This window comes from Equus asinus, chromosome 3 (genome assembly GCF_041296235.1).
Source record: "Equus asinus isolate D_3611 breed Donkey chromosome 3, EquAss-T2T_v2, whole genome shotgun sequence".
Lineage (NCBI taxonomy): Eukaryota > Metazoa > Chordata > Mammalia > Perissodactyla > Equidae > Equus > Equus asinus.
This window is the reverse complement of record NC_091792.1, coordinates 109,332,703-109,354,980: the sequence shown is the minus strand read 5'-3', so window position 1 is coordinate 109,354,980 and position 22,278 is coordinate 109,332,703. Positions and strand designations below refer to the sequence as shown.

The window sequence follows — 22,278 nt, the reverse complement described above, 5'->3', positions numbered from 1 at the left end:
TGATTTAAGGTGACAATAGTATCTTTGTATTCTAGAGTAGTCTAGAATCGTCATACCTCAGTAATATTCATAATTTATGAGAATTGAAGTGAGATATAGATGATTTCAGTAAATTCTAACAAAGCGAATATCATTAAATTTGTTAATAGAATAGGTCACATAAAGGGTAAAACATTACATATAGATTGTCTATAATTGTCATGAATATTTTATCTTTAGAGAGAAAAGATCTCATTAGCTACCCATGAAGATAAATCACCTCCTTATTTTCAGTGCCTTCTTACCTGATAGATACAGTTTTGTTCATATTATTCATGAGATGAATAATAGGAATAAATTTTTTTGTGATTTCAATCACCCGCCAATTACAACTTTCTTTTCTGTTTAATTAGAGGATTGGGAAAACTTAGCTTTCAAGAAAAACATAAAATACATGGTAAATATGATCTATCTATTACTACAATGGTCTCCAAATATTTTTCATTATACACTCCTATTGGTAAAACGTTTTATGCATGAGTAGGCAAAGCATGTATATTTATTTATAAATTATATACATGTAATAATACTGTACTAACAATGTACATCATAAAATATTTGAAAATATTAGAAATTAAAAAAGACTGAGTTACAGAATAAACATATTTTATTCCATTTATTTTTTCAATAATAAAATTTTCACTGTTAATATGATTGGATAGAGTTTATAATTTTTGAAACGCTTTGTGGTAAAATGACTCAAAGCTATGATTCTAAGTTTAGTTTAAACATTTGGTTTGAAGTGCTGAAGGAGTTTCCACACAATTATGTGGTCCAAATGCATGAAGGGCATCATTGGGAGAACCAAATAAAGTTCTTAAAACTTAAAAAAGTGTTTCATTTTAAACTTTTTTAAAAGAAGGGTGTTCAAAATCAACCAACCATGATAGTTTATCTTTTCCCCCAAATTTTTGTATGTGCATGTCTAAACACTTTTACAGATAACATACAGTAAAAAAAAAAAAAAAAACTCAGTCACCTAACGATGAACACATTGCTAAACATATATTTTCAGTCTTCTCTCCATGGGATGTTTTATTTAAAAAGTGGTTAATTTCTCACATTTATACCTTGAAGGGACAGGCTGTGTGTGTGTGTGTAATAAATCTCTCTTAAGAAGCATATGGCTTTCCTTAAGGTATTGCTTCACCTGGTAATATGGCTCTAGCTGGGAGCAGAAGAGGGTCAGCTCTGTAATCATTTTATTGTTCATTTGCTTATTCGTTACTGTGCTTATGTATTAGCGTTATCTTCAAATTGCAGTTTTTAATTTTTTGTGTGTTTTGCAGACTTCTTCTCAGTCCCCTGATTAATTTGGGGGAGATTTAGTTTACTTTTAGAGCTAGATAATATAATCTTTCATCCAATGAAAACTGCACATCGTTGAGGTCGACTGAAAGCAGGGAAATGTGTGCTGAAGCCCAGTCAGCTTTACTGTGTTATTGTCCTCCTCCTTTTCCCTCAAGATATCATTACACACATTGTGTGGGACCAGCTAACATAAATCCAAATGAAGGTGGCAATATCAATTCTTTTGCAAATAGTAACAAAGCTAAGTTTCTTTCTTCCTTTTTTAAAAAAAATTTTTAAGGGAAAAAATACATGCAGAGTGATGTTTGAGTATTTTCTTCCATCACTCCAATAAATTTTTGTGAATCCCTCCCTGGGATGCACAACCCAGCTTTGGAGAGCACCGTGAGCTTCACCATGACTGCAATGATGTGTTTATTTTGTGTCCCTAGGACTTGGCACAGGAACCAAGAGAATGCATTATTTATTCACTCATTCAACAAATATTTGAATGCCAGGTATGTGCTAAATTCCCCTTTAGGCATTAGGCAACAATCAATGATTATTACATGGAAGTGCCTGAAATGAATTTTACCCAAAAGCCCTGATGGTATAAATGATGTGATAAGATTAATTTCAGATTGATACTGCTTTCTTTTTCTTCCTCTATCCTAGCTTGTTTATAGGGCTGTCATTAGGTTTATTTTGGAAAAAATGGCAACTGTCATATGCAGTTTCGGTTGCAATACCACCCCTAACCAAAGGGGCATTTGAATGATTCAGCTCATCCCAGATAGGAATCCTGATTGAAATGTCTTGTTTTATTTGGAGAGACCCATTCAATCAGAATGCATTCATAGTTTTGATACATGTATTTTGCAAACAGGTGCTTTCATTATTTCTAAATGGTACTGTTCATTTTTTCACTCAATCAATGGGAGTTTTTGAGTACCTCTTGTACTCCACGGCCCTTCCATCAAGCACTGGGATACAATAGTGAGAGAAAATAAACAATCCTTGCCATCATTGAGCTTATATCTACTGGGAGGAGACAGGCACTAACCAAATTATCATACACATTTAAGTAAAATTATAACTCTGATAAGTGCAACCATATAGTGGAGGAATTTGATCCAGCCAATGAGTTAGAGAAGTTTCTCAGAGGAAATGCTTATGGAGCTGAGATCTTCAGGGAGAATCAGAGTTAGCTGGTTGAAGAGGAAGGAAAAAGCCTCACAAGTAGAGGGAATGGCACAGGCAAAGTCCTGTGGTACAGGTGAACAGTTTGTGTTTAAGGAATGAAAGGAGGCCAGTGCAACTGTAGCATAGAGAGCAAGGATGCTAGGGTGGTAGGAAAGCTAGACCATGCAGGTCTTGTTAGTGTGTGAAGCATTTGGTCTTTATCATAAATAATGGGACGTCACTGAAGTGCTTTAAACAAAAGGGATAATGTAATCAGATTTGCAATTTGAGAACAATCTCTCTTGCTGCATACGGATAATCAATTTTAGGGACAAAATCAGGCAAATTAGTTATGATGCTATTTTAGTACCCCAGAGTAGAGGTGGTGGCTTGGCTGGACATGGTGGTAGCAGACATGCAGAGAAATGAATGGATTTGAAGGAAATACAGGGGATAAAACCTACAGGGATTGGTAATGGATTGGATTCTTGTATGATAGAGAGCAGTATGTCTAGCATGAATTCTAGGTTTCTAGTTTAGGAAACTGAATATATGATATTGATATTAATGGGGATAGGATTATTGGAAAAAAGTGAAGATAGTCTGGGGAGACTATGAGTTTGATTTTGGGACATAATGTATTTGAGATGTTTCTAAAACATCCATAGAGAGATATCAAGCTGGTACGTGGGTGAAAATGTCTGAAGTACAGAAAAAAAGTCTGGCCTGGGGATAGAGTGACTCATTAGTATATAAGTGTTGGTTGAAATAATGGTCATGGGTAAGATCATCTAGAGATAGAAAATAGTGTTAGAAGAGAGGAGTGTGTAGATTAAAGCCTTGGGGCAATTTCAACATTTAGTGGTGGCGTAGGGGAAGGTGAGCCTGGAAAGGACACAGAGAAGGAGTGGCCAGAGGGGCAGGATAAGAAAAACAGGTGAACGGGTGGCATGGATATCTTGCATTAAAATCACAAAATCATAGATTTTTTTGAGTTAGAATGTACTATAAAAATCATCTAGTCCAGTGATTTTATTTTATTGATGAATAAACTGAGAACCAGAACAGAGAAGTGAATTGCTTAATGTGGTGGAAAGTTCTGAGACAATTCCATTGCTCCTTAAGTGCAGCAATGTTGTCTATGGTTCAAGGATAATAATAGTACTCGTGTTACCATTGGGAAATGGTATGATTCGTGCATGTGGAGTCAGGAGACTTAGTTTGAATTCTGGCTCTACCACTTTCTAGTTGAATGGCCTTTGACATGTTTTTTTAATCTCACAACCTTTGCTTACCCACCTATAAAAATAATTTTTTAATTCATATGGCTGTTGTGAGTTGAAGGTTAGATAATGTATGTGAAAGTGCTTTGTAAACTATAAAACACTATATTAGAATATTATTCATATAGTGTTTTAAATGTTCAAAGGGTTTTTACAGAAGGATAAATAAATGAGATTAACCATGAGAATCATAAATAAGAAGAATTTCAAGGCAAATCTTGCTCTGCCAGATGTTTAAGTATATTGTAAACATGTAAACAGTAATACTGTTTGCAACAGTATTATAAATATATAAACATTATAAAAATATAAACAGTACTCTAAATAGCTTAGTATTGGTGCAAGCAAAGATTAAAAAGAGTAGAGTACAGAAAGTGAAAAAGACTAGAGTACAGATAAAAGAAAAGGAGGAATTTAGCCTATGATAAAGGTGGCATGACAAACAAATCTATTGCACTATTTAACATATTGTTTTGGTACCACCACCTAGCTACTTGGGGGAAAAAAGCTGGATCTCTACCTTGTTAAAGAATAAATTACAGATGAATCAAAGATAAAATTCTAAAAACTGGAAATAATAAAATTATGAAAAGAAAATGTGAGTGAACATTTTGAAGAGTATTTGGAGTGGAGAAAGTCATTTTTAACCTAGCACAAAAGTGAGAAATCATAAAAAGGATTAATAATTCTGGCTACATAAAAAGTTAAATCTATTTGGCATTTAAAAACCCCTACATTTTAAATGAAGTTGAAAGTCAAGTCACATATTAGAGAAATATATGCAACATGAGTTATAGACAAATTTTAATATTCTAATATGGAAAGAGTTTTTCTCAAATTCATGTAAAAAAGACCAATGCTCCAGTAAGAAAATGGGCAAAGTCATGACCAAGCAATTGAAATGAAATTATAAAAATGAAATGAAAATTTCATATCTTAAAAAATGAAATAAAAATGATCTACTAATATATGAAGAGACATTAATCTTACTAGTAATCAAAGAAATGCGAATCAAAATAATAGTGCGATATCACTTCTCTCCTGTCAGAATATCAACAATTAAAAAGGTTTACACCACCTAGTGTTAATGCAGTAGGGAAATAAGCATACCTACGCGTACTTATATACTGTTGGTGATGCAACTTCTCTGTAAATCTAAAATACGTCTAAAATAAAATCCTTATTAAATATAAAAAAATTAAAAATCTCTAGAGAAAAATAAAAAATGCATTGGCCCTATACTCTGGTAATTCTACTTCGGGAATATATCCCAAAAATATAATCACTCGTGTGCAAGAATGTGTGAACATAGGTGGTCATCAGAATGTTGAATATAATAGTGGAAAACTGGGAACAATTTAAACTGTCAATAGAGGAGTGCTTAAATAAAATGTTGTACATCTACACTCTATAATACTGCTTTGTTATTTAAAATGATATATTTCTAAATTTATTGATATTTAAATACCTCTGACATATTTGAAAAAAAAGTACATAATAAACCAGCGTATATAGTATGATTCCACTGACAGAAACTTTTATGTTTGTGCCTGTAGGATGTATGCAGTTTGCATAGAAAGGTACTTGAAACATCAAAATGTTAATAGTGGATATATCTAAGTGTTGAGATTTAGTGCATATTTCTTTCTTCTTTATATTTCTTGAATTCCCTGAATTTTCTGCCTATTTGTTTATTATCTTTATAGCAAGAGACAATACTAAAACTACTTTCATTTTGATGAGATCTATATGTGCATTATAATTTACTGAACATTTTTGAGAATAGTTTAAGAATTACAAGCTAAATTATAATTTTTTTAATTGGAATTGTGTTCTAAAGACTTTTGAATATCTTCCAAAAGTACTGGTAGTATTTTTCAAAAGAAATTTATTTAGTTCATCCTCTTCACATTGCTGAACCTGTTTTGTGCCGTTTCTCTCCAAATTAGCCTTTTGCAATTTTACATATGCTCTATTAAGGATGAGCTGACCTAACCTGCTTAATCTATCTGGGAAGAACTGAGTGACCTAATTGGGGCTGAAGACAGTTCTGACATCTTGCTGTAATGACAAATACCTGGATTCTAATCCCTATCATGAAGCTGAGATTCTTCTTGATACACACCCTTTTAGTTTGCTCCCTTTATTAAGCTGGGTACACAGCTGAAACATTACAAGCTGTCTTTGTGTGGGTGTGAGGACTTCATTATGAATACAGACATTCCTCAGAGATATTGTGGGTTCATTTCCAGACCAGGGCAATAAAGTCAATATGGCAGTAAAGTGAATCATACAAACTTTTTGGTTTTCCAGTGCATGTAAAAGTTATGTTTACACTATGCTAGAGTCTTTTAAGTGCGTAATAGCATTATGCCTAAAATAACAATGTATAAACCTTAATTAAAATGCTTTATTGCTAAAAAATGCTAACCATCATCTGAATCTTCAGCAATTCCTAATTTTTTTGCTAGTGGAGGGTCTTGCCTCAATATTGATGGCTGCTGACTGATCAGTGTAGTGATTAATGAAGACTGGGGTGGCTATGGCAATTTCTTAAAATAAGATAACAATGAAGTTTGCTGCATCGATTGACTCTTCCTTTCATGAACAATTTCTCTGTAGCATGCATGCTGTTTGATAGCATTTTACCTACAGTAGGACTTCTTTCAAAATTAGAGTCAATCCTCTCAAACCTTAGCCTTGCTTTATCAATTAAGTTTATGTAATATTCTAAATACTTTATTATCATGTCAATAATCTTCACATCATCTTCACCAAGAGTAGATTCCATCTCAAGAAACTGCTTTCTTTGCTCATCCATAACAAGCAACTCCTCATCTGTTAAAGTTTTATCATGAGATTCCAGCAATTAAGTCACATTTTCATGCTCGACCACTTTTAATTCTAGTTCTCATTCTATTTCTACCACATCTGCAGTTACTTCGACCATGGAACCTCTTAAACTCATCCATGAGGGTTGGAATCAACTTCCAAACTCCTGTTAATGTTGCTATTTTGACCTCTTCCCATGAATCACAAATGTTCTTAATGGCCTCTGATATGGCGAATCCTTTCCAGAAACTTTTCAACTGACTGCCCAGATCCGTGAAAGGAATCACTAGCGATGGCAGCTATAGCCTTATAAAATGTATTTCTTAAATAATAAGACGTGAAAATTGAAATTACTCCTTGATCCATGGGCTGAAGAATGGGTATTATGTTAACAGGCATGAAAACAACATTAATCTCATTGTACATCTTCATCAGAGCTATTGGATGACCAGGCACATTATTAATGACCAGTAATATCTTGAAAGGAATCTTTTTTTCTTAGCAGTAAGTCTCAACAGTGGGCTTAAAATATTCAGTAAACCATGTTATAAACATGTGCTGTCATCTAGGCTTTGTTGTTTCCATTTATAGAGCACAGGCAGAGTAGGTTTAGCATAATCCTTAAGGGACCTGAGAATTTTCAGACTGCTAAATGAACATTGGTTTCAACTTAAAGTCACCGGTAGCTTTAGCTTCTTCGAAGCTTTGAAGCCGGGCATTGACTTCTCCTCTCTAGCTGTGAAAATCCTAGATAGCATCTCCTTCCAATATAAGGCTGTTTTATCTATATTGAAAATCTGTTGTTTGATGTATCCACTTTCATTAATGATCTTAGCCACATCATCTGGATCACTTGCTGCAGCTTCTACATCAGCACTTGCTCTTGCTACTTCACCTTGTACTTTTATGTTATGGAGACAGCTTCTTTCCTTAAACCTCATGAAGCAACCTCTGCCAACTTCAGATGTTTCTTCTAAGCTTCCTAACCTCTCTCACCCTTCATATAATCGAAGAGAGTTAGGGCCTTCTTCTGGATTAGGCTTTGGCTTAAGGGAATGTTGTGGCTGGTTTGATCTGTTCAGACCACTAAAACTTTCTCCATAACAGCAGTAAGATTGTTTTGCTTTTTTATCATTTGTGTGTTCAGTGGAGTAGCACTTTTAACTTCCTTAAAGAACGTTTCCTTTTCATTCACCACTTGGCTAACTGTTTGGCACAAGAGAGCTAGCTTTCAGCCTGTCTTGGCTTTTGACATGCCTTCCTCACTGAGCTTAATCGTTTCTAGCTTTTTATTTCAGGTGAGAGATGTGCAACTCTTCCTTTCACTTGAACACTTAGAGACCATAATAGGGTTATTAATTGATTAATTGGCCTAATTTCAATATTTTTATGTCTCAAAGAATAGGGAGGCCCAAGGAGAGAGAGTAAGACGAGGAAACAGCTGGTCAGTGGAGAAATCAGAAAACACATAACATTTATCCCTTAAGTTCACCGCCTCAAATGGGCACAGTGTGTGGCACCCCAAAACAATTATAGTAGGAACATCAAAGATCACTGATCACAGATCATCATAACAAATATAATAATAGCGAAAAATTTTAAATATTGCAATAATTACCAAAATGTGACACAGAGATACAAAGAGAGCAAATACTGTTGGAAAAATGGTGCCAATCGACTTGCACAACACAAGGTTGCCACAAACCTTCTGTTTGTAAAAAAAATGCACTATCTATGAAGCACAATAAAGTGAAGCTCAAAAAAATGAAGTATGGGGTCTATATCTCTAGTAGCTTCTTCAAGAAATTTAAAAGTATCCATTGGTTTGAAGTCCAAACAATGCTGTCTCATCATACAAATGATATAACTAAATATTCCTGTTGCTTTTTTCAGAACATTTTGGGAGGAGAAAGTAGTAAGTTGGGGAGAAGAGTTTCTTTGGTGAGCAAGATGTGGAAGCTTTATCTGCAATTCCACATTTTCTGGGATATTTCCTAATTCAAGGTCTTAACTTCTTGGCTCTTTTCTAGACCACTGTAATAAGCTTCCAGCTAGTCTGTGTGCAGGCTCTTCTCTTTACAATCTAAGTTTTACATTTCTGAACATGAATCTGTTGAAGACTGTTCATATCATGTTGTCTCCAGCTCAAGACTTTTTGCCTACAAAATAAAGTCCAAACCTGTTAGCTAAGCACCTTCTCCCCTAAATGCCTTGGCTTATGTTTTGGCGGTAGTGTGCCCTACTCATTCTTACAGCCAACCTGAAAAGTCATCTTTTATAAGAAGCCGTCTCTGGTCTCCATGATTGGATATAATTTATCCTCTCACCACAAACTCATGTCTGCATTGCTCTTCTGTCACATCCTCCCTATATGTCTTGTATTGTGAGTATCTGTAGGCTTGTTTAATCTTCCACGTTAGACTAAGCTCCACAAACGCAGGATCCACTATCTATTCCATTGTTGTATGTCTACAGCATTTGGCAGGATTGATGCTTAATAACTGTTTATTGCAGGGGCAGGAGGCTCCCACTTCTGACATAATAAGCTGCTGTTCCCCACTGTTAACTCTACCTCTGCCTCCTGGCCTAGCTTCTCTTCCAAAATAATTCTGATTCAGCTGTTTATTCTGATCTCATTAAACACTTAAATGATATACTTAACTTCCCTTGCTCTAATTCCGTGCTCACCAAGCAGTTGTCTAACAACTTGGCTTCCAGTAATCTTTTCTTCTGAGGAAAAATGTTAGATAAGCAAATGATTCCATCCCCCAGCCGTGATAACTCTTATAGATTACCATAGTGGTTCCTGAAGTATAGTCCCTGGACCATTAGCGTCAGCATCGCCTGGGAACTTGTTAGCAATGCACATTCTTGGGCCTACGCCAGACCTACTAAATCGGAAATTCTGACATGGGGGCCCAGAAATCTGTGTTTTAACAAGACTGCCAGGTGATTCTGTTACATGCTAAAATTTTAGAACCATTGGATTAATTTATATTCTTTGGACTCTTAAAAAAGGTAAGGGTAAGTGAGTAACCCTGAGACTGGTCAGTTCTGACTCTGTGCGGCTGAAGGGCAGACTCTGTTTTGTGGTGGTGAAAGAATGCTAAGGGTACACTTTTGGTAGGTTTTCTGGTAGGTACCCTGGCCTCTTCAAGGGGAAATCCAAGCTTGCTTTGTATATTTTCTATGTGTATCATTGAACACACTTTGGTGTGATGTCCAGACTATGCATTATTGATATACAAACATACCTTTTAACATCTTCTAAGTGTGTGTTTGGTTGAATGCAGAAGGAGGAAAGAAGACAAAATGAAAAGGATTTAAAAAGGCATTCTCAAGGTGAGCAGTAATGCTTAAATTGCACAAACAATAACTTTCAGTCTTTGAAATAATAATCATACAAAATTTACTCATGATCCATCTAATACTTTTCACTGGTGACTTGAAATGTGAATAAGAACCAGTATACCTGCAAATTAACTTGGAAAAAACACAAAGAATCAAATCTTTCACATTTGAGAGAGGGAAATATGTAGAGCATCTAGCAATTACAAATATATCACAAATATTAGCTTTATTATCATATTCATTATGATGGAATCAAATATATGATCCATAAAATAAATATGGATAAAATATTAACTTACCATAGATTCAATTCTTCCACTCAAAGTCCTATATTCTTGTGTAGCTGGTGAATTTAACTGATCACTATATTGAACATTTAGGATTTGGAAGCTGCTGCGGTAAAAGTGAGATTTTTGATCTGTAAAACAAACAAAAGGCAGAATCAGTCTCATGTTACTAAGTACTTTAATCTTTATTTAGGATTATGAGATGCTATATTACACAATTTTTAATAATTTGCTTGCCTTGAAAGAAAGAAAACTCTAAACTTAATATAAATGTAAGTATAATAAAATTATTTTTCTTTCAGTTTTTAAGAAGATTGGCAAAGCTGTAACTGTTAAAGATGTATAAAAATCAGAGCTGCATTATTATTTGAGAAATTAAAAATCATTCAAAAGTATCATAATTTTCATTCTTACTATATTTTAGGGAGATTTGTGTTTTCAGATTTATTCGTTCAAGAAATATTAATGATTGTCTGTAATTTGCTATTATCCATTTATCATCAAGGAATAACCACATGTAATTCTGAATAGTTTAAAAAATTATTTCAAATAATATTCTTTATAGTGGAATTAGTGATTTGTCATTAGTCTTTCTGGACTAAGCTAGAAAATAAGTCTTCTGACAAGACATCTAATTTGGTTGTCCAAAGTGAATTATTTCCATCAAAAAGGGTCTTCCAGTGGACATACTCAGCTGTGTGAAGGAAATAAAAATCTTTAAAACGTACTTGCACTCATCTTAGAAACTTTATGCACGTGAATGTAACCTAACGTAATTTGTCTCAGGAAAAAAAATCTCTGCTTCCTTTAGATCATTCATATACAGAATTTACGGCAGAGAAATAGCTCAAACAGAAGAAAGAGTTGGAGATCTTGGGAGAAAGATAGTGTAGTTCTTTGTGGTGGAGAACAGGTCTTTCTAGGGCCATAAGGGGTCACTGGGATATAGTTCGAAGACTACTTACCTAGGTTCCTCCCTTTGTGTTTAAGTGTGACAATATAGTCATGCCCACTTAGTGATGTTTGGGTCAGTGACAGATTTCATATCCAGTGGTGGATCCATAACATTAGTACCATGTAGCTTAGGTGTGTAGTAGGCTATACCATCTAGGTTTGTGTAAGTATGATGTTTGCACAATGATGGAATCCCCTAAGAATGTACTTCTCAGAACATATTCTCATCAGTAAGCAATGCATGACTATACAGTATCATTAAGAGTAAAAACTCATAAATTTAATGGGGAACTTGATGCTTCTTTTTCCTATTTCTGTAATTCACCTTAGACATAGTCGACTCCAGGTGATTTGATAGCAAAATTTAGCCACGATATTTGTAATTTGATTGGCAGAAAAGATTACTCCTAATTACTGCTTTTCCTAATGTTCGTAATTTTATTGCACCATTGGGAGTTTTTCAACCTTTGCGTAGTTAAGTATCTTTGCCTGTTTACAATATGACGTACAATAAATTATGTTCTCTCTCTCTCCACAGTCACACACAATTTAAAAGTTATAGCTGAAATAAAAATAACCTCAAAATGTATTTTTAAGTGAAAAAAGCAGGTTATACCATATATCATGTAGTGAAATTTGACACATCTTATCTACATTAAAACATCTGAAAGAATACTGACTGAGATGTTAAAGAAAGTTTTTAATGAATGAGCAGGGTATATATATTCTTTATATTATTTGTATCTTGTCATTCTTCCCTATTTTTTTGTGACTTAGTAAAAAAAATTAAAAGAAATGAGAGAAACAAATAATAAAAGAACAGGATCTTTGTTAAAGTTTGTTTTTACCCCTTTCTGCTTCTTCACTGCAAATTCATCTCCTATTGTAACTGTTCTGCTCCTAAGACTGTTTTCAGGAGACAGATCGTGAGTTAACAAACACTTAGGTACATTCAACTTTTAAATGTTTAAACTTAAGGTTCTTTGTAATATTTCACTTTTAAAATTTTATCAGGTTATTAAATGAAGAAGGAACTCATGGTATTAATGAAAAAGCAAAATGAGCAAATCCTAACATCAGAAAAGTATCAAGAGTTTTTTCTTTGGCTAGATATATGCCTAGGTAATAATATTTATCATACTAAAATGGACAAAAAAGACAAGAGAAAAATATTGATTGAGGGAAAATATAGACATGAGCATACAGTTAGGAATATAATGAATAAGATACATGATTATGTTATATTTAAAAATAAAAGTGGCAATAAAAGAGAAAATGCCAAACTTTTAATCTTAAAGTATATTTAGTTATTTAGTCTGAAAGGTGGTACTTTTAATCTTCTGTTACTTACCAAAAGCTAGAAAGTAGACAAGTAGAGCTATGGTCACTGCCAAGATCACCACCCCAGCGACGACAAGAAGACACACTACATATGGATTCAGGAATCTTGAGGTTGATGGTGCCCGTGCTGGCCTTAAGACAAGAGAAAAGGATCAAAGCCATGCATTTCACTCAGAAAAACCATCATTTCAGTGCCCGTGATGATTGTCTGCCTTTCTAAGTCTCTTAGCTTGCATATGGCTCTCTATAGTGGAAACTGAATAATTCTTGATAGGAATTTAGTTCTGGAAAGGAACTTGAACTGAACACTCTTTTTGATGGTTTTTCTTTCAAATTTTTTTCAACACAAAAGTGTTGACATTGGGGTTGGCCCCATGGCCGAGTGGTTAAGTTGGTGTGTTCCTCTTCGGCAGCCCAGGCTTTCACCCACTTTGATCCTGGGCGGGGACATGGCACCGCTCATCAGGCCCTGCTGAGGTGGTGTCCCATGTGCCACAACTAGAAGGACCCGTGACTAAAATATACAGCTATGTACTGGGGGGATTTGGGGAGAAAAAGCAGAAAAAAAAAAAAGAAGATTGGCAACAGTTGTTAGCTCAGGTGCCAATCTTTAAAAGAAAAAATTGAAAAAAGTGTTGACATTTAGGTAGTTTGACAGAAGGATAAGGAAATCTAAACTATGGTTTACAATTGCTTTTCCTTCTACCAGTTGATGATGTTCTCCAGAATAACAACTAATTTTTCTCTGTTTTACTACAACTCTTTCTAAGACTCTATGTGGACGCTACTGTAGTAAGCTCCCTTTTCTGGGCACCATCCCCAGGGATGTACAGAAGATAGATCATTTGGGGTGTGAAGAGGGGTAGAGGGAGCCAGAACAGTAGCATTGCTCAATGTAATATTCTCCATATTAATAAAAATGGGGATGTAGCCAGAGGCTGAGAGCTGAGATCCAGGAGAGTTCCTACTTGAAATGAATTAGAACTGCACCAACAGCAGAGGATTTGTGTAATTTATCATTTTTTCCCCCACAAATTTATCAACTGCAGTATAAGGCAATAGACTTTTACTAACACAGCATCTGGTATTATATTAGCATAGAGCCCGGGTTACTATCTTCTTTGCTGCCTCCCTCCCCAGCACCACACACACTCAAACTGAGGAGGTTGCCAGAAGAGCCGAGTGTGAATTCCTGTTTTATCCTTTGTGTGTTTAGAGATCATTTTGTCATTTATCTGAGACTTTCTTCATCTGAAAAATGGGAATAATAATACTTACGTCACAAGGCTATTTTAAAGATCAGTGGGGTTAAGTGTTCTAAAGTATATATTCCTATTAAATAGGTTATCTATTAGGCTGTGAAAACCTTGAAAGTCAAGATAATATTCATGCCTGTATTTCTGACACTTCATAGGGTGCCTAGCATATTTAAGTGGTTCATAAATATTTATGATATTTATAAATATTTATTGCATGTGTTAATTCCTGGATGTGTTTTAGATTTAAAAGACTTAGAGCTGAAAAGTGGTTACTTTTAGTCAGAATATGGTCTTTCATTCTTTCTATTTGTTTTGCTGACATTCTGGTATAACTATGAAGGGAATGCTCTGAAGGTCAGTGGTTCCTGGACATTTAGGTTTCACAGCAGGGTTGCCTGTGTTGTTTGGGCTTTGCCTGACTCACATACCTATCATGGGGCACCTCTTGGTATTTTACAGTGTAATCACCTGCGCATTGTATGCTGTAGCTCTGAGACCAGTAACAGTTCAGAAGACTATTGGAGGTGGACAGAGACTTTCCAACTTAATTTTGTTGAATAGGCAGATTCACAATTTTAAAAAATTGAGCATGATCAAACATTATCATTTAATAAAAGGGCATTTAAATGTATAAAAGTCGGAAGGGCATAATCTCAGAATAATAAGATGAGTAATTGAGCTTTAGTGTTATAATGTCTTTTTACTACATTGCTCTTACTTGTTCATTTTGCTATGCTAGTGAAAACTGACTTTCACTGGCACCGGTCCAGAATCCAATGTTTGGGAACCACTTCTGAGTAATTTTCACGTTGGAGAAAATTGGCACTTTGACATTCACTAACTTTTTGAGCCTTAGTTTACTCATCTGTTTCCTTTTGGGGTTGTTGTGCCAATGACGTGTGATCACAAATGCACAGTGTTTGGCATTTATGAGTTTAGTAAACATTAGTGGCTGCTGAGCAGTGTAAGAGCCAAAAGAAGACAGGGTTGCAGGCAAGTGTAAACTCTAAAACCTAAATAAGTTTTGAACTGATTGCTCCTCCACCTCAACAACCGGAGGCTGGCTTTTCCAGAGATGAACTGATGTGTCAAGGTTTATGAGTGTGGAGTGAGAAGTACTAAAAAAAACGAAATTTAATGCCAAAACCCCGCAAAGCAAAAACCGAAGGCGAGAGTCAGCATTTGCTTTTGCTCAGATGAGCCTCCCATGAGAATGACTTTAGAGCCAACTTTGCTTCACTTGAAGGAAAACTTCTTGAATTCAATGACTGAAAAGCACCATGAAACATGACTCAGTAAACAAAGGGTGTGGAGCCCAAATTACCTTACGCTGACAGGCCATAATTAATTGCATAAGAATGGGTTGTTCCACCCTGTAGAAACAGCTGAAGAAATATCTGCTCTATTTTTGGTAGTGCAACTTATCGTTGAACCTCTGTATGTGGCTGATTATAAATCTTATGCCAACAGAAACTAAATTGTGCACAGTATTTACTTTGTAAACTATTAGAGAAAACATGTTTGTGAACACTGTCTGAAGTTTGATTTATAATGCAATAGAGATCTGCGCAAGAATATATTTTGCTTTTAAAGCAGGATCCTGATCACTGAGAATTTTGGTGCTTGCGTTTAAACAGCAAAACAAATATGCAGTTGTGACATGTTTAACAAGCTTCTCTCTCTCTTTTTCTCTTTCATTGAGGTGGAAAATTACATGAATGTTGGAAAACTTATTCTATACTTTTATTATGAAAACCTAAGCATCAGACATTGTACTTGTATATTGCCAATATTCATAATAGTCTTGTAAAGTAAGTTAGGTATTATGATCCTTGTTCTGAAGATAAGGAAACTGAGGCTCAGAGAGTAAATAACTCATAATTACTCAGGAGTGACAGAGCTGGAAATGGAAACCAGGTTGGTTTGAATCAAAGAACATGCACTTCCTCTCACATAACCTCCTCCCTCAACCGACAGGAGCCAAGAAAGCTTTGGCACTCCTCTCTCTCCGACCTCACTTGGGTGAAGCAAAGATAATCAACATCTATTGAGTGCTTATTAAATTGAGTGCTAGAACTTTGTCTTACATGTAGTAAGTGTGCAATAAAAGAATTTTTGATTTAGTTTTAACTTGAAAGTACACCTTCCATTATCAGATTTATGTAGGAATACTAATTAACCTCTGCCACTGACATATAATTACAACCAATACATGGTTGTGGATTAATAGAGCCATTTGGCAATAACTTTCCATTGTCTACAAAAATGGAGCAAAACAGTGACAGAATAATTGCAAATTCAAATACACGTGTTATGTTTATACAGAAATTTTAGACAATTTTGTGTCCATTTAAATAAGATTTCAGGTTTCATAGTAACAAAGATTTGGTCCTTTCCTCCTTTGTATTCTTCCTCAGTGATCCGAGGCCATGGTTTCAGCAAGCATGCAATAAGATAACATTTCTTAAGATAGATCTTCAGCCCAGACTTCTGTCTTTGAGCTCCACACCATCATTTCTGATTATCCATTGACATCTTATGGATGCTTTACAACCGCCTTAAATGTAACAGTTCAAGTGAAAACTGAGCGTGCTATCTTTTTCCCCAGGCTGCACTCACTCCCCACTATTTTAATATTGGGAATGTCACTACCATCTACCTGGTACCCTAAGGTAGAGACCCAGGAATTAACTATACCTGTCCCCTTTCGTCACTTCCCACATTCAAGAGGTCACCAAACAGTGCTTCTTACCACCGAAGTCTTTTTCTCTATATCCTGTATTTCTTTCTTAATTCTGGCTGTTATCCCCTTACTTGTATTGCTTAAAATGCCTCTTAAGTTGTCTCCTTTCTTCCACTAATCAGTTAATTCAAGAGACGTTTGGTGAGTGCCTGCAGTGTTCTAGGTGCTGGGAATACAATGAAAAGAAACAGACAATCCTAGCAGTCCTAATGATGGGGGGGGGAGAGGGACAGAAATGAATAAGATAAATGAGTAAAATAATGGTAAGAAATGAGGAGGTGGGAAAGGGAGTGTGTATAGGAGTGCTGAAAATTTAGGTAAAATGGCCAGGAAAGGCTGTGCTGAGAAGGTGACGTTTGAATAAACACCAGAAGCAAGTAAGTTGAATAAGCCGTGAAGATACCAGGGAAGAATGATCTAGGGAGAGGGAACAGCAGGTCCAGAGCCAGGAGCTTTCCTGGTTAATTTGAGAAACAGCAAAGTGGCAGCTGGACTGAAGTGGACCCAGCAAGTTAGGGGTGGGGGGTATTAGAGAGAGATAAGGTCAGAAAGGAGTAGTGAGTCAGTGGTGGGGACAGATCATAGGGTTTGCATGTAAGGCTTTGGTCTTTCTTCTGAGTGAGATAGAAATTCTTCGAGAGTTCTGAGCCAAGGAGTGACATCAGATCTATTTCTTTAATAGGGTCACTCTGGGTGATGTGGGGGGAGTAATGGGCCTGCGATGGAGTGGGAGATAATTTAGGAGGTCCATTCAATAATTGAGGTGAGAGATGATGGTAGTTTAGACAAAGGTGGTAGCAGGGGAGGTAGTGAGAAGCAGTCAGAGTCTGGATATATTTTGAATTTAGATCCTAGAGGATTTGCTGATGGTTCGCTTATGACATGTGGGGGAAAAAAGGAATCTAGATTGAATCCAAGATTTTGACTTCTTTGCAATCAACTCATTAAAATGCTTCCAGGAATTTTTTGAATTTAAATCTTAGGTTCTGACACCCTCCCCTTCCCCTACCTCATTTGAAATTTATCTCTAGTGCCATCAAGATCCTCAGGATGGCATCCAAACCTTCCATATGGCATTTAAAGCCCATCACAGTTTCCTCTGCAGCTTCATCTTCTGCCACATCCTCACCTGCCCACTTAACCTCAGTCAAACTAAATATTACAGCCGCTCCTGTGTGTGATGACCCTTTGCCTGAAAAATCATCATTCCTCAGCTACTGGCAAACTCCCATTTTATTCTTAAGACAATTCAAGGATCTTTCTTTTCCCTCCTTTAGCTCCCCCTCATCTGGTCTCATAATGTCCAATGAACTGTCTAGTCCTTATCCCTTCATCTGGTAAACAATGATTTTCTTGCCTGCACCCAACCTCTTAGCTGTAACTTGTGAAACGGAGAGATGCATCTTGTCTGTTGGGTATGCCCCATCTCTCACACAATACCCATTACAGAGTCCACATCAGGCATTGTTTATGGCAAAACTGAATGACACGGCAAAGAGGGGTTTAAAAATAATTTTACTATAATTTGGAGGGACTTCATATAGGATTGTATGCTGTGCATTCTCATTTTGAATACTGACAAGTAAAATATAGATCAGAGAATAATCTCTACCATCTATTGAGTGCTTACCTGGCACTGTGCTGAGTTTTTCTACACGTTTAGTTTAATCCTTGTAAATAACCCTAGTTTACAGATGATGAAACAGAGGCTTAGTTACTCAGCTAGTATGTGATAGAGCTGGAATGTGAGTCCAGGTCTGTCAAGCTCAAATTGCAAATGTCCACATCAGATGGGAGGAGATTTTCTGTTAATCATCATGTTGTTATTATTAATTTCTATCACACTTGCTACCTTATTGTTTATGCTCAGAAATGAAAAGTTCAAAAATATTTTTACAGACCTTAACGACCTTATATCCTTACAGGGTACATAAACACATATATTTGAATGTGTTGTGTGTTTATTTTATATGTTGGAGTTATTAAGAAGATGAGAAACAGTTCCAAAGTAAAGGGACTTACTCTAATTTAGTCAGTTTCATTAGCGCTAGACAGTTTCCACTAGGCAGGCAGTAGGGACTATTTGATTCAATGGTTTAATGTTTTTTAATTTGAGCAACACTTTGTTCAAGCAAGGTCTTTCTTAGAAGCTTAATAATGGAAAACAGATGAAAATGGAGTAGCTTTTCTGTTTGAATTTGGGATGGGAGAAAAGGATCCTCTCCTATTTCCAGCAAATCACTGATCTAGTCTAACACTTTTATTTATTTTTTTAATTCTTAAGTTTTTTTGTTCTTGATAAACTTAGGTGCACTGTAAAAGGAAAGAGAGACACACAGGATTATTCAGGATTGAACAAGTGGTTGGTGGCAGAGCCAGTGCCACAGTTTTAAGACTTCTTGAATCTATTTGTTTTATTAAACCATGATGCATTCTGAAAACTCTGGGTTCATATGGAAGATAAGAATCCTATCCTTGAATCACGAATACGTAACGCTTTATGTGTGTGTACCTTTGGAAGGCACTACATTACTTTCTTTTAATTCAATGATTTACTTTCCTATTTACTTTTATCTTGGGTAGCATTCAAATAAGTTTATATTTCTTGAGAATATACATCACTTTATGCTTCCTGAGGATACAGAGGCTGGGCAAGATGTGAGAGACAAGAGCTAACCTGTATAATGCTTTTGTAAGAATTAGGAAAAGACAACTTCTCTGGGAGACAGAGACAATTATAAAAGGGTACTCTGTGGGCTGCATGCAGCTTCGCTCTGGGACAGACAGCTTGGCAGGGAGCATAGACTCTGTCTCAGCTTCCAGTCTTCCCCTGAGCCATGCATTTTTGTGCATTGCACAAACTGCACAACTATATATAGCAGACTTGAAATGATGTGTTGAAGTTCTGGAATGTGCTACTGGTAGGGAAAGCCAATCTAGAATTCAAATTCTTCTTACAAAGTTTGCAAGTTGATACAGACAAATGACTAATCAGGATGTATATGTGTATGTAGTGGTTGAGTTGGGAGTTGATGGTGGTTCTTGAGAACCTGCTGCCCCTAAGAGTGTGGGCTCAATTGCTTCAAAGGCTAGTTAAGTTTTTCTCTTCCTAGGACTTGGGTTATACTCTGGAACTCAGGCTCTTTTTAACAGATCTAGGTCATAGAGCAAACACCATGAGAGGATGTGGCAACAATAGGCCAAATTCACCTTTACTTCTGGGAGAAAAATAAATGTCTTCCCTAATGGTGCTCTATTCATACTTTGTTTAATTGGTTCTGAACTTGAAGGAATCATTTTCCTACACTAGAAGGCCATGGACATTCTTTCTCCAGTTTATTATTATTATTATAGCACTGAAATGTATTTCAAGATGATTTACAGCAATCATTACCTGATTAAAAAAAAATTTCACTGGGTTCCAGTGATTGAGGCTGTATTAACAATTATTAGAGAAGGAAAATGTTGTAGATTGTGCTTCATCACAGTGCATAAATCTTAATTTATTTAGACTCTGCTAAATTGAAAAACACTTCCAGTTTTGTAATGTATTCTTGGTCAATAAAGTTCACTTTATGTTTCTGCAATAAGTAAGGTAGGCATTAAATTTTTCCAATTAAAAATGATCATTTCTTCTTTTATGAGATTTCCTTTGTTCTAATATCAGTCATGTTTTTGAAATGAAGGATCTAAGGTATAAAATATTCCTTTAATTGGTTTGAAACTTCTGAACATGGTGTTTAATTCTTGCATTGTAGAAGACCTTTCAGGGGATGTGGAAAGAGAACTGGAGTTAGGGGATTTATGTTGTAGAATCAGCCATGTATAATTATGAATAGAAGATGTCCAAAGATGACTGACTGACAAGGGGTCAGTTAAAGACATAGAGTCATATTCTGGTTACTGCTCTGCTACACTTAATATACCCTGGCCTTTATAAGGAAGGCCATCTTTGCTGGAATTCTGCAGCTGCCCAAAGGGTAGCGTCTTGCTTCCATAATAGAGACTGTGGAGCATTTTCAATGTGCAAACAAACACAGTAGCATTACGGTAGAAGGAGGCATTGTCTACGAAGGTGATCCTACCTTGAATCTGTTTGAAAACGACAGAAAAGATGCAAATATTTCTTCTGGAACTTCATGATGGTGATATTTTAAGTATATTTCTCTAGGAGTCACTAAATCCACAAAGTGATGGGAGCAATACTGTTGACTCTACCATTGTCAAAGAATATGTACCTAGTATTTCAACACCAACAATTGCAACAGAGAAAGTCCCAACACAGGTTATGATCTCCTTGCTGATTAATGTTAGGGAGAGCCTAGCATGCTCTAGAGGGCACTGCTGTTCAGTGGTAGTATTCCTTCTGAGTACTAGAAAGTGTAGCTATTGACGGAGCCATTGAGCCCAGATTAGTTTCCAAGCAAGAAAGAACCATTTAGTTGAAGATTTGCTTCCTTGTCTATTTTCCTCCAAATAGCATTTTTTCATATCTGGATTTAGTTTTCAAAAACTGGGTTTTATTTCTCTCTTTCCTTTCTTCTTTCCCTTCATTTTCTTTTTTCTTTATTTTTAACTAAAGATGATCTTTAACTTTTATTAGTACCAACATTATTTTGTCAACTTTCTGCAAATTACAAAGAAATATTCATGACAGTATAAAGAAGTAGTATTTTATTGTCAAAATGCTCTTTGGTAAACGAGTACTTAAAATCAATTTTTAAAGTTAAATGTATCTATTGGGATGATGAAAATGTTCTGAAATTGGACTTTGGTGATGGTTGCTCAATTCTATCAATATGCGGGAAACCACTGAATTGTACGTTTAAGCGGGTGAACTTTATGGTATGTAATTACATCTCAACAAAGCTGTTAAAATTAAATTTATCTTTTAATGATTTTTAACTTACTGCAATACAAAAATTACCAAGCTCTCAGTGAATAATTGATAATGAGGGTGGGCTTGAACTCACAGCAACAGAAAAGGACTCAATAATCCATTCAGTTCAAGTTTCAATGCTGTTTCCTAGAAAGCAATTCTCAGTGAGGTGTTGGAATACAGTGGTGTATTATTGTTGATGGCAAGCAATTTGTTACAAATAATAGCTAAAGAGTCAGGGGTTTGAAATGATTTACTTCTTACACAATTTAGGGCAGATAGTTCTTGTATAAAATTCCTCTCACTCATTTGCGTTTTCTTATTGTTTTGGGTGGAGTTACAAGCAGTGCATTGGGAACTGCTTACAAGCCTGATTAGAACCACGGTAGTGTGTCACATATATTACTGTCACCTGTCATGGGTCGGGTGGCAAAAAAGGCTGAGAAGTCCTAGAGAAAAACTGATATTAAATTCAGGCTTCCAATTGACAAAAAGCCATTCGTTCTTTGCTCATTCTCCAATTCTCCTATTTCTTCCTTTCCTTATGCAGTCTGAACTGACTAGATAGCAGTGTTTCCCAAACTTATTTGAGCACAGAAACATTTATTTCTGAAACACCTAACATTTTGAGAAACATAGTGTTCCCAGAACTCAGTTGAGAAAATGCTGCTCTGTGAGTTCTACCTTGCCCAAGGCATTAGTGTTTCTGCAGGAGAGGGATGGGACATCCTTCACATGCCCATCTTACAGGACATGTTTATTCATATTTAAATACATGAAAATACCTCTTGCTCTATCTCTCTCTTCATTTTGGATACTTGAGAGACTATCTCGTAGC

At 35.8% G+C, this 22,278-nt stretch overlaps 1 protein-coding gene across 1 annotated transcript in view; it reads right to left on the bottom strand.

The window, feature by feature from the left end:
* TMPRSS11D (transmembrane serine protease 11D) overlaps nucleotides 1-22,278 on the bottom strand; it is a 55,116-nt gene that overhangs the window by 22,792 nt on the left and 10,046 nt on the right. The window contains exons 2-3 of the mRNA XM_014860172.3: nucleotides 12,570-12,691; nucleotides 10,277-10,395 (exon numbers count right to left, since the gene is read on the bottom strand). Of these exons, the coding sequence (XP_014715658.3) occupies nucleotides 10,277-10,395; nucleotides 12,570-12,691 (241 nt within the window). The remainder of the gene's footprint in view (nucleotides 1-10,276; nucleotides 10,396-12,569; nucleotides 12,692-22,278) is intronic.